Genomic DNA, 13,483 nt, shown 5'->3' on the forward strand with positions numbered 1-13,483 from the left:
ATGGGCTGAATTCTAAATCAGATGAAACCATGAGCCTGCCGACATCATCCTCCTGTTGGGGACGCCAGAGCCCTATAATGGTAGGCGCGGCTAAACGGCATATTAAAAGACTGATTTCTCGTCATCTGCGCTTTCTCAGATTGTTGTATATAGTCGAATCGTCTCTAAATATGATTCTAATTCTATATAATAATGCTATTTAAGACTTTTTTTTATCCTGTCGTAGGCACTTTAAGTCTTTTCTGTTACAAACAACAATGTTAATAAAGTTATACTTTATTGGAAGTTAATCTATATTACTTTTTTTCTTTATTAAAAAGGACACTATGTTATGCTAAGGTGTACAGTGGCGGCAGAGTTGGGGTTGCATGAAACGTTTACGTCTCCCTGGGGAGGTGTAACAGAAAATAATTGAGAAGCACTGCTCTAAATGAATGCGGAGGTTGTTGTTTCGTTTTTGTTTTGTTGGCTGTCGTTGTTGTTGTTGTTTTTTTTTTTTTAATTAAAAACACGTTACACTCATAGTCGTCACATTTATTACAACACAATATTTCTCACGATATAATTATAACAAACCATTTCAATATAAAAAGAAAAAAATTCAAGCTTTTAAAAGAATTGCAATTTTAAAAAAAAGTCCATGTCTTCACTCTGAGTGGATGTGACTGTCCTCGCTGGTTATATGTGTAATTGCCTGAGAATTCAATGGCAACAGTGGGTAACCCCCATATTGATTTCTCGTAGCTTCCCATGGCGGCCTAGTTGGTGTGCACTGCTCAGCATGTAGTGCATGAGGTTGAGCTTCAAGTTGTTTCTTGGCACTTTGGTTTCTGTTGTACAGGAGGTACACAATTTCAACCACATTGAGGAGTACCGAAATACCGGAAACAGCGAGCATGAAAAAAATGAAGATAGTCTTCTCCGTAGGCCGAGATATGTAACACAAGGAACCGCTGTGAAAAGCGCAAGGAGGGGAATTTTTGCAATGGAAACTAGGGACAATAAAAAGAGGGCCGAAGACATAGAACTGTCCAATAGTGAAGCCGATCTCCAGGATTATTTTGAACACCAGCTGTGTCATGTATGTGTAAAACAAGATGCCTTTAATTTGCACTTTCCCTCTTTCATCCGTGTATTTGGGTTTCTTCAGTCCATTTCTGTTTATTTTGCTCTGCCCACGTTCCAACAATTTCTTCTCTCTGTGGATGATGAGGACAGCGTGGCCCAGGTAGACCAGAGTGGGGGTTGAAACGAAAGTGATTTGCAGCACCCAATAATGTACGTAGGACATGGGGAACATCCAGTTATAGCAGGAGTGTTTACATCCTGGTTCCATGGAGTCACAGTAAAACTCAGACAATTCATCCCCCCAAACGTTGTCTGCAGCGGCGCCTAGTACGAAGATCCTGAACAGGAAAAGAACACTCATCCAGATCTTTCCCACCACGGTGGAATGAGCCTGGACCTTGTGGAGAAGTTTGGACAAGTATGACCAGTCACTCATGGCAAATATCCAATATCTGAGGAAGAGGAAGACAGACTGGTGTGAAATGCATGGAAAACAGCATTTTGGTCAATATTAGAGACCATATAATCAGCCTGAAATCCCCAAAAATCTTATGGGAAAATTGTTGCAGGTAAGGGCAGAGGTACAGTGTATCACAAAAGTGAGTACACCCCTTGCATTTCTGCAGATATTTAAGTATATTTTTTCATGGGACAACACTGACAAAGTGACACTTTAACACAATGAAAAATAGTCTGTATGCAGCTTAAATAATAGAGTTAATTTATTTTCCCCTCAAAATAACTCAAAATATAGCCATTAATACCCCGGCAACAAAAGTTAGTGCACCCCTTTGAAAAAACGTACATCCCTAAATGTCCAAATTGAGTACTGCTTGTCATTTTCCGTCCAAAATGTCATGTGACTTGTTACAGGAGTGCTGTCAGCATTGCTGCAGAGATTGAAGAGGTGGGTGGTCAGCCTGTTAGTGCTCCGACCACTACACTGTAGTGATACACTGTACCTCTGCCCGTACTTGCAACAATTTTTCCGTTTTCTGTTTCTGTTCAAAGACCACAACTGCCAGTGTGGTTGACTGGCTTAAGTGTAGTTTTACCATGCCATAGGTAATATTTTTACCTGAGTGGATTTGTGAAAAACAAACACTGCTATTACACCGCTACGGTGGGCTACACTCATCATTAAAATTTTCTTCTACGTACTAGATTTTATTCAATTTTTGGCCGCACAGTGGCTCTACCAGTTTAACCAATCAAATGTTGCAACAAAAATCACATGTATACCAAATAAGACGTAACAATACAGTCACATGACCACACAAGCTTGCAGTCGGAAGACCTATGATCATGCCGGCCTGTTCAATTACGTGGTGTCTTTTAATCGGCATAAAAAATAAACAAAATCACATAGAGCACAGTCGTTAACATTACTCAAAAGGCGTAGATTTCAGCCTCGGAAAACTAGAGATGGGATCGTTTTAATTTCAGGGTAGGAAATAAGATTTTCTCCTCTGGAACGTACTCATGCTCTTTGGATAGGTGATGTTTCATTTCCGTAGATTTTTGTAGTCGGAATTCGATGGTTTTTGTGTATTTTTATTTTTTAAATTTTTACTTAATACGGTCATTTAATAGGTTATAGTACAGTTTAATAATAACAGTTCATATAGGTAATGTGCAGAGAAAAAAAATACCATTGTTTAAAAAAAATATAATCAATTACTCATTTGTTGGGCATTCTTTTTTTCAGAATACCATTTTAGTTGCACTAGAGTAAATATTTTGGATGAGTACTTTTGTTCAGAGGCTCAATTGAACCAACAACCTCAGAACTGTGAGGTGGGCATTTTTGCACTCGAACCCCTTAGCTAGAATATACCATATTTCATTGTGATCAGTCCAGGTTTAACAGAGTAGCAATTTCAATTGCACAGTTGCAATTCATGTAATTATGGTAATTAGCAGAGATGGGTAGAGTAGTCAAAAATTTTACTCAAGTAAGAAAAGCTTACTTCGAAATAATATTACTAAAGTAAAAGTATTCATCCAATAATTTACTCAAGTATAAGTAAAAAGTATTCCTTAAAAAGAATACTCAAGTGGTGAGTAACATTGTGAGTAACTTCTTATAATGTCAGATTAATTTTAAAAATAATTGCATATTTTTTCTCAGCACAAGTTCATCTATATGAACTGTTATTATTATACTGTAGTATAGGCCAGTGGTCCCCAACCTTTTTTGCACCACACACCAGTGTGGTATGAGCCTTTTTTTTCACGGACTGACAATGTTTGGCAGACAATTACAGTAAATATACAACAATACGATGGGGTTAAAAACGAACATTAAGTGCAGGGAAAATGTAACTCACCATACGTTGATACGTTTTAACAGCGGCCTCTCCTTAAACTTGACGGAAAATATCCTTGATGGCAGGCATATTGAGCTCTTCTTCAATTGTGAATGGTTTCTAGGCTTTAGCAAAACGGTTCGCCATTAAGTATGATCCTCTTAGTGCATTTGCTTTTCTTGCCTCGTTTGCTAGCTTTTCATATTATGCAAAATGGACTTGGTTGTAGGCTTCTGGCTCAGCGGGTGGCCTTTTCCAAGTAAAAAAGCTATCCAAAGACGCCGCCGCCTGCAACTACAGCCAACAGCAGCTAACGTTACTATTTACGTTGACCAACGCTGGGGTGCTATAGGTTTGCAAACACCCCAGTAATGGCAGTTAACCATTAGAGGGTGACGTACGCAAATCTCTTCTCAGACTAGTCAAGAGGCACAGGCGGTTGTTAAAATGCATCACAGACCGATTCTGGTCCCCGGCCTGATGGTTGGGAATCCCTGCTGAGTTGCTGAGCCTATCACATGACCATATTATGCCAAAAAGATGACACAAGAATCATCAAATTCAGAACAAAACAGACCCATTACCCATCCAAAAAGCATGAGTGCCCTCTCGTGGAGAAAAAACATTGTTACTTCCGAATGGTATAATGGAGTCATGTGTTTATTGTTGCGACATCTCATTGCTGAAACTGGTAGCGCTACTGTCAGCATCTCTGGCAAAAATAAAGTCAATATGTAGAATAACGAGGAAAAATGTAACGACTTTAGTGTATCCCAAAGTGATAGTAAGAGTAGTGTTTCTTCTTCACATATCTACTCAAGTAAAAGTAAAAAGTATTGTGCGGTAAATTACTAATGCTAATACTAAAATGTACTTAACTAGTACACTTTTCTCAAAAAATTACTCAAGCAAATGTAACGGTGTAAAGGTAACGCGTTACTACACACCTCTGGTAATTAATAAGCCTTGAGACAACAAAAAGCAAAAATAATAACGGAGGAGTAGCAACTTTAGTTTGTGCTCTCCCCAAGAATGACAACAAGAACAAAGTAAGTGAGATTTTGAGACCTCCCTCTGAGCACTCAAAATATTTACATTCGTCAAGTGCATCTTATTTATGAATTTTCATTACAGTTAATGACCTCCAACCTATTTTGTTGGAGCATACGTGTGTGTAATGCTCCAATAAGTTTTCATGACACACATTCAATATTTGTCAAACCTATAAATACAACAGATAATATATAAATTAATAGCTAAAACACTAGTTAAAATGATAAAAGATAAAGAACTAATGACAAATGCAGTACATTAATGCACGAATGTGCCTTATAATCAGGTGTGCTTTACATATGAAAATAAACTCATTTAATGATATGCACTTTATAGTCTAAAAAATACAGTTTGCAGAATGTTATGTTGTTTGATTAGCAGATGAAGCTACGTCTAAACCATATACGTAGATATCATCATTTCTCTGAAAACACATTGTCTCAGTTTATTTACTTTATATCACGCATTTGATTAAAACATAAAACAAGCCCAAATCAAAAGAAAAGACTATTTAAGGAACGTTCCTTGTAGAGAAAGCAACATACCGTGTCTCACCTTATTATTATTATTTTTTAAATGTTACTTTAACAAATGAAAAATACTTGCCTGACACACTTGCAGTTGCAAGAAAAATATTTGCCGAAATGAAAAAAACAATTGATCTGACAACAACGACAACACTTTAATAGACTGAAGTCAGGATGGGTTTGGTTTCGATTGACTCACGCCAGAATAACGCCCACAGCTTCTTGTTTCTGGATGTCCAACTCGTGATTATTTGGAGGAATTTCATCAACTCAGTTTCCTGGTAGAGAGGTTGGCTCGTCTTACTGGCTACTCAAGAGTTCATTCCCTCAATACTGTAAACTTGCGATGTATGATTCAAGATACACAAATTAGCCGTGACCTTGCATTCACACGTTAATTTTGGGATGATCATTGTTTTATCGCTGAAGGAGTAACAGCCTCAGTAATCATTATTCAACATTTCCAAACTCAATGCAAACATAGCAATCAATGTAGCAGAAACAGAAAAGAACGTAAAATAATCTAAGGTCAATCCAGAATTTGAGAAAAATTTGGCTTCCAAATATTTTTCAATAAATCAACATTACCTCGTTTTACAGGTAAATGGTAAAACTTTATTACAAAAGTACACATTCCATTTTATATTTACATTACCAGGCATAATCACAGTAGGCCAGTGCCATATATTAAGAAGGTTATGACACTCTCATAGGGATCCATTATACGATTGTACTTCCGGGTTTTTCGGTTAGCGGAGCCACGGGTAGTTCCAAACATGGCTTTGACGAGGGCGGACCGCATTCATACGAATGGCTGGCTGTAAAGTATATTCGGAGGTAAGTTGATGAAAAAACGATTCCTTTTAAATTTTCAACAGCCTGTATTCTATCAGAGGCGCTTTATGATGCATATGTTGAGCTTTATTTGTATGTGCGTGGCGTAATTATACATATATTTTATCTTGGTTGATGAGCGATTTTCTCCTACTTTTTAAGCTGAGTCTGCTCACTAGGAATGTATCGCCAAGGATAAATTCATTAAGTCACTACCTCTTTTAAATTGTCAACTCTTTAAGAGGCCCTTTGTGACGTACACACTCATCTGTATTTGTGAGTATTGGTAGACGACTGGCTTTCACGTGCTTATTAGCTCGATTTTGCAAGCTTTGAACTAAGGTATCACCCTCATGAAAGAGTACCAAATCAATGCATGACAACCTGTATTCTTTACACCAAAATGTTTGACATGATTATATTTCAGAGATGTGTAAAGATTGAAAAGTGACGTCGACAAATAATAGACACAATTTTTAAATAAAAAACAAATTAAATGTTTGGGTTTTTTATAGGTTACATTTTCATGATTCACATCAAGCTGTTGTTGGTGCCTGCTGATGGTGACTGCTGGCTAAGCCTATTTTAAAATAGCAACTAACAAACAAAAAAACTCCTTTTATTTCATGTTTTGATAACTGACCATTGCCATCCATTTTTTCTGCTGCTCTTGGTCCTTGGGGAAACCATGCTGCACAAACAACCATCACAGGCCACTGATTTATAAAATGTTAGATGTAAACAATGAACCGTGACACCAATTTCACCAATTGTTCAATAAATAATGTGATCTTTTATCAATCTTTTTTTTTTTAATCTTTTGGCGCATTATCCTGCTGAAAGTAGCCATCAGAAGTTGGGTACATTGTGGTCTTAAAGGGATGGACATGGTCAGCAACTATACTCAGGTAGGCTGTGCCGTTCAAACGATGCTCAGTTGGTACCAAGGGGCCCAAAGAGTACCAAGAAAATATTCCCTACACCATTACACCACCACCACCAGCCTGAACCGTTGATACAAGGCAGGATGGATCCATGGTTTCATGTTGTTGACGCCAAATTCTGACCCTACCATCTGAATGTCGCAGCAGAAATCGAGACTCATCATACCAGGCAACGTTTTTCCAATCTTCTATTGTCCAATTTCAATGAGCTTGTGCAAATTGTAGCCTCAGTTTCCCGTTCTTAGCTGAAAGGAGTGGCACACGGCGTGGTCTTCTGCTGCTGTAGCCCATCTGCCTCAAAGTTCGACGTACTGTGCATTCAGAGATGCCCTTCAGCCTACCTTGGTTGTAACGGGTGGTTATTTGAGTCACTATTGCCTTTCCATCAGCTCGAACCAGTCTGGCCATTCTCCTCTGATCTCTGGCATCAACAAGGCATTTCTGCCTACAGAACTGCCGCCTACTGGATATTTTTTCTTTTTCGGACCATTCTCTGTAAACCCTAGAGATGGTTGTGCATGAAAATCCCAGTAGATCAACAATTTCTGAAATACTCAGACCAGCCCTTCTGGCACCAACAACCATGCCACGTGCAAAGTCACTCAAAACCCCTTTGTTTCCATACTGATGCTCGGTTTGAACTGCAGGAGATTGTCTTAAACAATGTCTATATGCCTAAATGCACTGAGTTGCCGCAATGTGATTGGCTGATTAGAAATTAAGTGTTAACGAGCAGTTGGACAGGTGTACCTAATAAAGTGGCCGGTGAGTGTATATATATGTATATATATATATATATATGTATATATATATATATATATATATATATATATGGTCAAACATTGCCCTGGATTTTGTCACTGGTCTTCCGCCGTCCAAAGGCAACACCGTTATCCTCACTGTTGTCGACAGGTTCTCCATGGCGGCCCATTTCGTACTTCTGTGCAAACTCCCTTCGGCCAAGGAAACCGCAGACTTGGTGACCCAACATGTATATCGTCTGCACGGCATTCCCGTCGACATAGTCTCCGACAGAGGGCCGCAGTTCACGTCACAGGTCTGGAGGGCATTTTGCGCGGCTCTGGGTATCGGGGTGAGTCTGTCCTCTGGTTACCATCCGCAGACTAATGGTCAGTGTGAGCGCACCAATCAACAGCTAGAAGCCGCACTGCGCTGTACTACACAGTCCCATCCCGACACCTGGAGCGACCAGCTGCTGTGGATCGAATATGCACATAACACCCTGCCAAACGCCTCCGCTGGTATGTCCCCGTTCTTTTGTTCCTTGGGTTTCCAGCCCCCATTGTTCCCCTCTCAGGAGAGTGAGATCGCGGTACCATCGGTCCAACGGAACATCCGCCGTTGTTTAAAGGTCTGGAAGCAGGCACGCTCGGCCCTCCTCTGTGCTTCTGACAGGTCCCGGACCCAGACAGTCCGCCGCCGTTCACCTGCCCCTGTCTACGCCCCCCCCCCCCCCCCCCCCCCGATTTGTTGGTCCCTACGTCATTGAGAAGGTGGTGAATCCCAATACTGTGCGCCTCAGACTCCCTAGGCATTTTCGTATCCATCCCACATTCCACGTCTCCCAGGTCAAGCCGGTTTCCTCGAGTCCTTTGTCCCCCCCGTTCCGCCCCCTCTTCCACCTCTGTCGGTCGCTAGGGGTCCGGCGTTCTGGGTCCAGCGCCTGTTGGACGTCCGCCGCCGTGGCAGGGGGCTTCAGTACCTTGTGGACTTGGAGGGCTATGGTGCTGAGGAGCGCTCCTGGGTCCTGTCTCGGTGGGTGCTGTCTCGGGCTCTTATCCGGGATTTCCACGCCGGGTGGCGCCCGTGGGAGGGGGGTCCTGTTAGGGCCTCCGGCCCTCCTTCCTGAGCTCTGCCTCTGGTGAGGGGAGTTAAGCTGATTACAGGTTGGACATCAGGCGGGTGGAGCGGCCACAGCTGAGAGCGGTTAACATCAGCCAGCTTTAAAAGCCCAGCAGACGCACCACCACGTCGCCTGATCAACTCGTCTGGTTTCGCCGTCAGTTGCTTCTCGCATTCTTATATTTTCTTACTGATTCCCGGCTGACGACTGTTTTGCTCTCGCCCCAGGTCCTGTCTTCTGCGCGCTCCCTGTCGGATTCTAAGCCTGCCTCCTTCCAAGTTTCCACGCCTGCCTCCACCCGAGCTTCCACGTCTCACGCCGGCTCAGCTACCCCAAGCAAAGCAACTTCTCCTGCTCACGCACCCCTAACAGCATCTTTGGGATGTGGTGGAACGGGAGATTCACATCATGGATGTGCAGCCGACAAATCTGAAGCAACTGTGTGATGCCATCATGTCAATATGGACCAAACTCTCTGAGGAATGCTTCCAGCACCTTGTTGAACCTATGCCACGAAGAATTGAGGCAGTTCTGAAGGCAAAAGGGTGGGGGTCCAACCCGTTACTAGCATGGTGTACTTAATAAAGTGGCCGGTGAGTGTATATATATATATATTTAAAAAAAAAAAAAAAAAATCGTCTCGCACACCCGGGCGGTATCGTCTCTCCTTTCAAGCTCGGGTCCTGGGAGCTTGAGGGTCCTGCGCAGGATCTTAGCTGTCCCTAGGATTGCGCTCTTCTGAATGGAGACGTCGGACGTTGTTCCTGGTATCTGTTGGAGACATGCACCCAGCTTGGAGGTTACTGCCCCTAGTGTCCCGATCACAACTGCCACCACTCTTGCCTTCACTCCCCACATTTTCTCCCTTGATATTTCTCCAGCTTTTCGTGTTCTTTTTTTCTGATGTTGCCATCGCTCGGGATTGCTACATCTATCACTACTGCTAGATGTAGCAATCCCACCCAATCCATCACTACTGCTAGATGTAGCAATCCCGAGCGATAGCAACATCAGAAAAAAAAAAACACGAAAAAGCTGGAGAAATATCAAGGGTTGAAGGAAGAGTTGGAGAAAAATGTGTGTGTGGGGGGGGGGGGGGAGTGAAGGCAAGAGTGGTGCCAGTTGTGATCGGGACATTAGGGGCGCAGTAACCTCCAAGCTGGGTGCATGGCTTCAACAGATAGCTGTCCCTAGGATTGCACTCTTCTAAATGGAGACGTCGGACGTTTTGTTTCTTTGCACCCAGCATATATGTGTATATATATATATATATATATATATATATATATATATATATATATATATATATATATATATATACAGCATCTCTCTCTCTCTCTCTCTCTCTCTCTCTCTCTCTCTCTCTCTCTCTCTCTCTCTCTCTCTCTCTCTCTCTCTCTCTCTCTATATATATATATATATATATATATAAGACAGACTGGGATGTGGACTGAGAAATGAAGCAACACAAAAGAAGTTACTCTCAGAAAGTGGACTGACATTAAAGAAAGCCTTTGATGTAAGTGTGGCTTTAAAGGAGGCTCAACAACTGAACATAACAAAAAGTATGTATATATATATATATAAGGGCTGTCAAACGATTAAAATTTGAAATCGAGTTAATCACAGCTTAAAAATTAATTAATCGTAATTAATCGCAATTCAAACCATCTATAAAATATGCCATATTTTTCTGTAAATTATTGTTGGAATGGAAAGATACAAGACGGATATATACATTCAACATACTGTACATAAGTACTGTATTTGTTTATTATAACAATAAATCCACAAGATGGCATTAACATTAACATTCTGTTAAAGCGATCCACGGATAGAAAGACTTGTAGTTCTTAAAAGATAAATGTTAGTACAAGTTATAGAAATTTTATATTAAAACCCCTCTTAATGTTTTCGTTTTCATAAAATTTGTAAAATTTTCAATCAAAAAATAAACTAGTAGCTCGCCATTGCTGATGTCAATAATTACACAATAATCTCATGGTACTGAACCCATAAAATCAGTCACACCCTAGTGCCAACAGAGGGCGACAAAACTCCAAAAAACACAAGTAAGAAGTGCATATGACCCTGAGCTGTCATTTTTGAGCTGTCATGTTTGAGCGGGGCATGTGTGTTAATTGCGTCAAATATTTTAACGTGATTAATTAAAAAAATTAATTACCTCCCGTTAACGCGATAATTTTGACAGCTCTATTATATATATATATTTATATCAGAGGTTGCGCTCGACTTTTTCGTTGTCTGTCATTTTGACTGACAGGGTCATAAAAATCCGGTCATAATCTATTTTTACCCGTCACTTAAATTTTTAAAATGATGACAATGACATTGTGGTGACCCTTTGTTTGACATAATTCACCTTCCGTACTTGTGTGTCCATTTGGCCGAGCACGTTACCGGCTACGATAGTCACGTGACAGAGACACTTAAGAGCCGCGCGCGATCCCCTCACTATCCACTCGCTCTCGCTATATGATTGGCCGAAGAGTCGAAATGCTCTCCCGTGAAATGCCTGTTTAAAAATGTTCCCGTTGTTACTTCTTGCGTTCGCTTATAAGATGGATGATACTACACACAGAGCGTATTAACAAATGTTAAAGTTGTATAATCATATAGCGAGAATAAGGAACGTCACTGACAAGCGCAGGCCCCCGCGAGTGGATAGTGAGGGGAATAGGATAGTGCGCCTACAGCTAACAAGACTCTTAACATTGCATACCGCTTCAACATTTTCAATAGTATTTAGTTTTCATTCATTTTAAATTAATATTCTGTCCGAACAAGCTTAACAGAGAATCCACACCGTGCCATCACACATCAAGCAGATGAATATGTAACTTTTTCTCTGCAGTGACAAAAACAGCTGACTGTGGCCCCAGTAAGTAGGTAGCCTACCATATGTAGCATATGGAACAATGAAATTAACAGTTCACCTGCTGTGGCCTGAACGTAGTCTCACACTTTCCTCCTGGTGCGCATGGACTTGAAATGCGTGCCTGCTTGTGCAGTCCCTGTTTTTTCACCTCTTTTATCAACACCATCGTCGTTTTGGGGCTTTTTGGAAGAAACTTCGGACACTCAGTTGCCTTGACATTTTTCCGAGTAAGGCCAACGACGTCATGCATCAAGAGAGAAAATAGCTAATTAATATGCTCACTCGCCACCCTGTGGTCTGGGGTGTGAATTGCAACCGGTCAAAATGACGGATGGACTTCATTTTTTTCCGTCACCGTTTTAAAAAAATCGGTCAACGACGGAAAATATTCGGTTAACGCGACCCCTGATATATATATATATATATATATATATATATATATATATATATATATATATATATATATATATATATATACAAAAACGCTAATTACTAAAAAAATGACTGGAAACCTTGAGTAGTACTTTTTTTGTTGTTGTACTAATTAGCAACGTATGTATATTATAAAGCAGAGTTCATGTAGATCCACTTGAGTGGAACGAAATCCATTTTCTAAGCACTTTTTCCATGGTGCCAATACAGCCTAATTTGTGTACACTCTACCCCTCCCAATCACTTATCTTCTAGACCCCCCACCCCCCTTTCCCTGGTTATTAAACCCCCGACATGGTGCCAATCGGAAATACATCTAGCTGACGATAGCACCAACATATTCAGAGTTAGTGTAGGCATTCAATGTATTTTTTTGTTGTTTGTGTTTCTTTTGTCTCTCTCTCTCTCTCTCTCCTTCTTCTGTTCCCCCATAACCTCTTCCTGTTCGCTGCTTTGTCTTAATAAAGGAGGTATTTCGAATGATCACAGTGGGAGTATGTCATACACCGATGTGAAACATTAAAACTGTTCAGACCAACCGGACACTCAGATTTCCATTCTCTGTGTCAAACAGCTGAACAGGACAGGTTTATAAAAAAAAAAAAAAAAATGAAAAAAAAAACGGATAGCGTGTTAGAATCTGTGGTATTACTTAAGGAACTATACTATTTTGCGATGTAAATTGTAAAAACAAACAGCACCGCAAAGAATTGTGCACCTTGTATGATTTAATCATTAAATGTCTCTACGATTCTGGTCAGACCTTACATAATCACAATAATAGGCATACTCATCATGCCAACCCTGGGTAGAATTCTAATGTACAGTAGCTGAACTTCACTCAGCAGCTGGGCAAGCCTTTAAAGAATGGGCAGCGTCAGGCAAAGTTAGATGCGGGCCTCTATTTGAGAATAAAAAGCGCACAAATGCCAGGTTTAAGGTTGCTGTATGTTTTATTAGTAGGAATGAGGCCAATATGAGGGCAGAATCCCTTGCTGGCAAACTTAGTAAACTAATCATAGATACTGTGACTTTTAGTAGGAGTTGAAAGTATTGAATAATTGTAAAGCTCCCTTGCCTTTTAATATCGATGGAGTATGTGGCTTGAATAACATTCCGGAACTATGGAGACAGCAATTGAGCTGTTTAAATTTGAATAGTGATATAGTCATACCTGATAATGTTGATCCCAGTGAGGTTTTAGTGATAGTTCCAGATGAAATCCGCGAAGCTATTATTGATGAAGAAAACAATAATGCTCGTGGTGTATTACAGCTGAGCATTTAAAACATGCCAGTCGTAAGGTAATCCCTCTTCTTGCCTTGTGTTTTTATGGTTTCTTTAAGCATGGCATTCTACCGGACTCATTGAAGGCACAAGTTGTACTGCCAATCATAAAAGACAAGACTGGTAAAGTCAAAGTCCTAGAGGCAATCATACTGGGTAGAATATATTATCTATCTATATATAATATATCTATGTTTATTTCAGCAAGTGACAATCAGTTCGGGTTTAAAAGGAAACATGGAACTGACATGTGCATTTGCTTTGAA

General features: G+C 40.5%; 1 protein-coding gene across 2 annotated transcripts; it reads right to left on the bottom strand.

Moving 5' to 3' along the window:
- Positions 1-535: 535 nt before the first annotated feature.
- Positions 536-13,427, bottom strand: LOC130907689 (gap junction Cx32.2 protein-like). 2 transcript variants are annotated; one of them, XM_057823060.1, is made up of 2 exons: positions 13,105-13,427; positions 536-1,520 (listed from the first exon to the last, which is right to left on the bottom strand). In XM_057823060.1, exon 2 carries the CDS (start codon positions 1,502-1,504, stop codon positions 647-649), a length of 858 nt encoding a protein of 285 aa, XP_057679043.1. In that variant the 5' UTR covers positions 1,505-1,520; positions 13,105-13,427; the 3' UTR covers positions 536-646. The 2 variants fall into 2 exon arrangements, with proteins under 2 accessions (XP_057679043.1, XP_057679044.1); XM_057823061.1 differs by lacking the exon at positions 13,105-13,427 and adding an exon at positions 5,037-5,123.
- Positions 13,428-13,483: the final 56 nt, after the last annotated feature.

The sequence above is a fragment of the Corythoichthys intestinalis genome, chromosome 19 (assembly GCF_030265065.1).
Source record: "Corythoichthys intestinalis isolate RoL2023-P3 chromosome 19, ASM3026506v1, whole genome shotgun sequence".
NCBI lineage: Eukaryota > Metazoa > Chordata > Actinopteri > Syngnathiformes > Syngnathidae > Corythoichthys > Corythoichthys intestinalis.

Excerpts from the sequence above, each read along its gene's own strand:
- LOC130907689 (XM_057823060.1), bottom strand. The coding sequence starts at position 1,504 with ATGAGTGACTGGTCATACTTGTCCAAACTTCTCCACAAGGTCCAGGCT.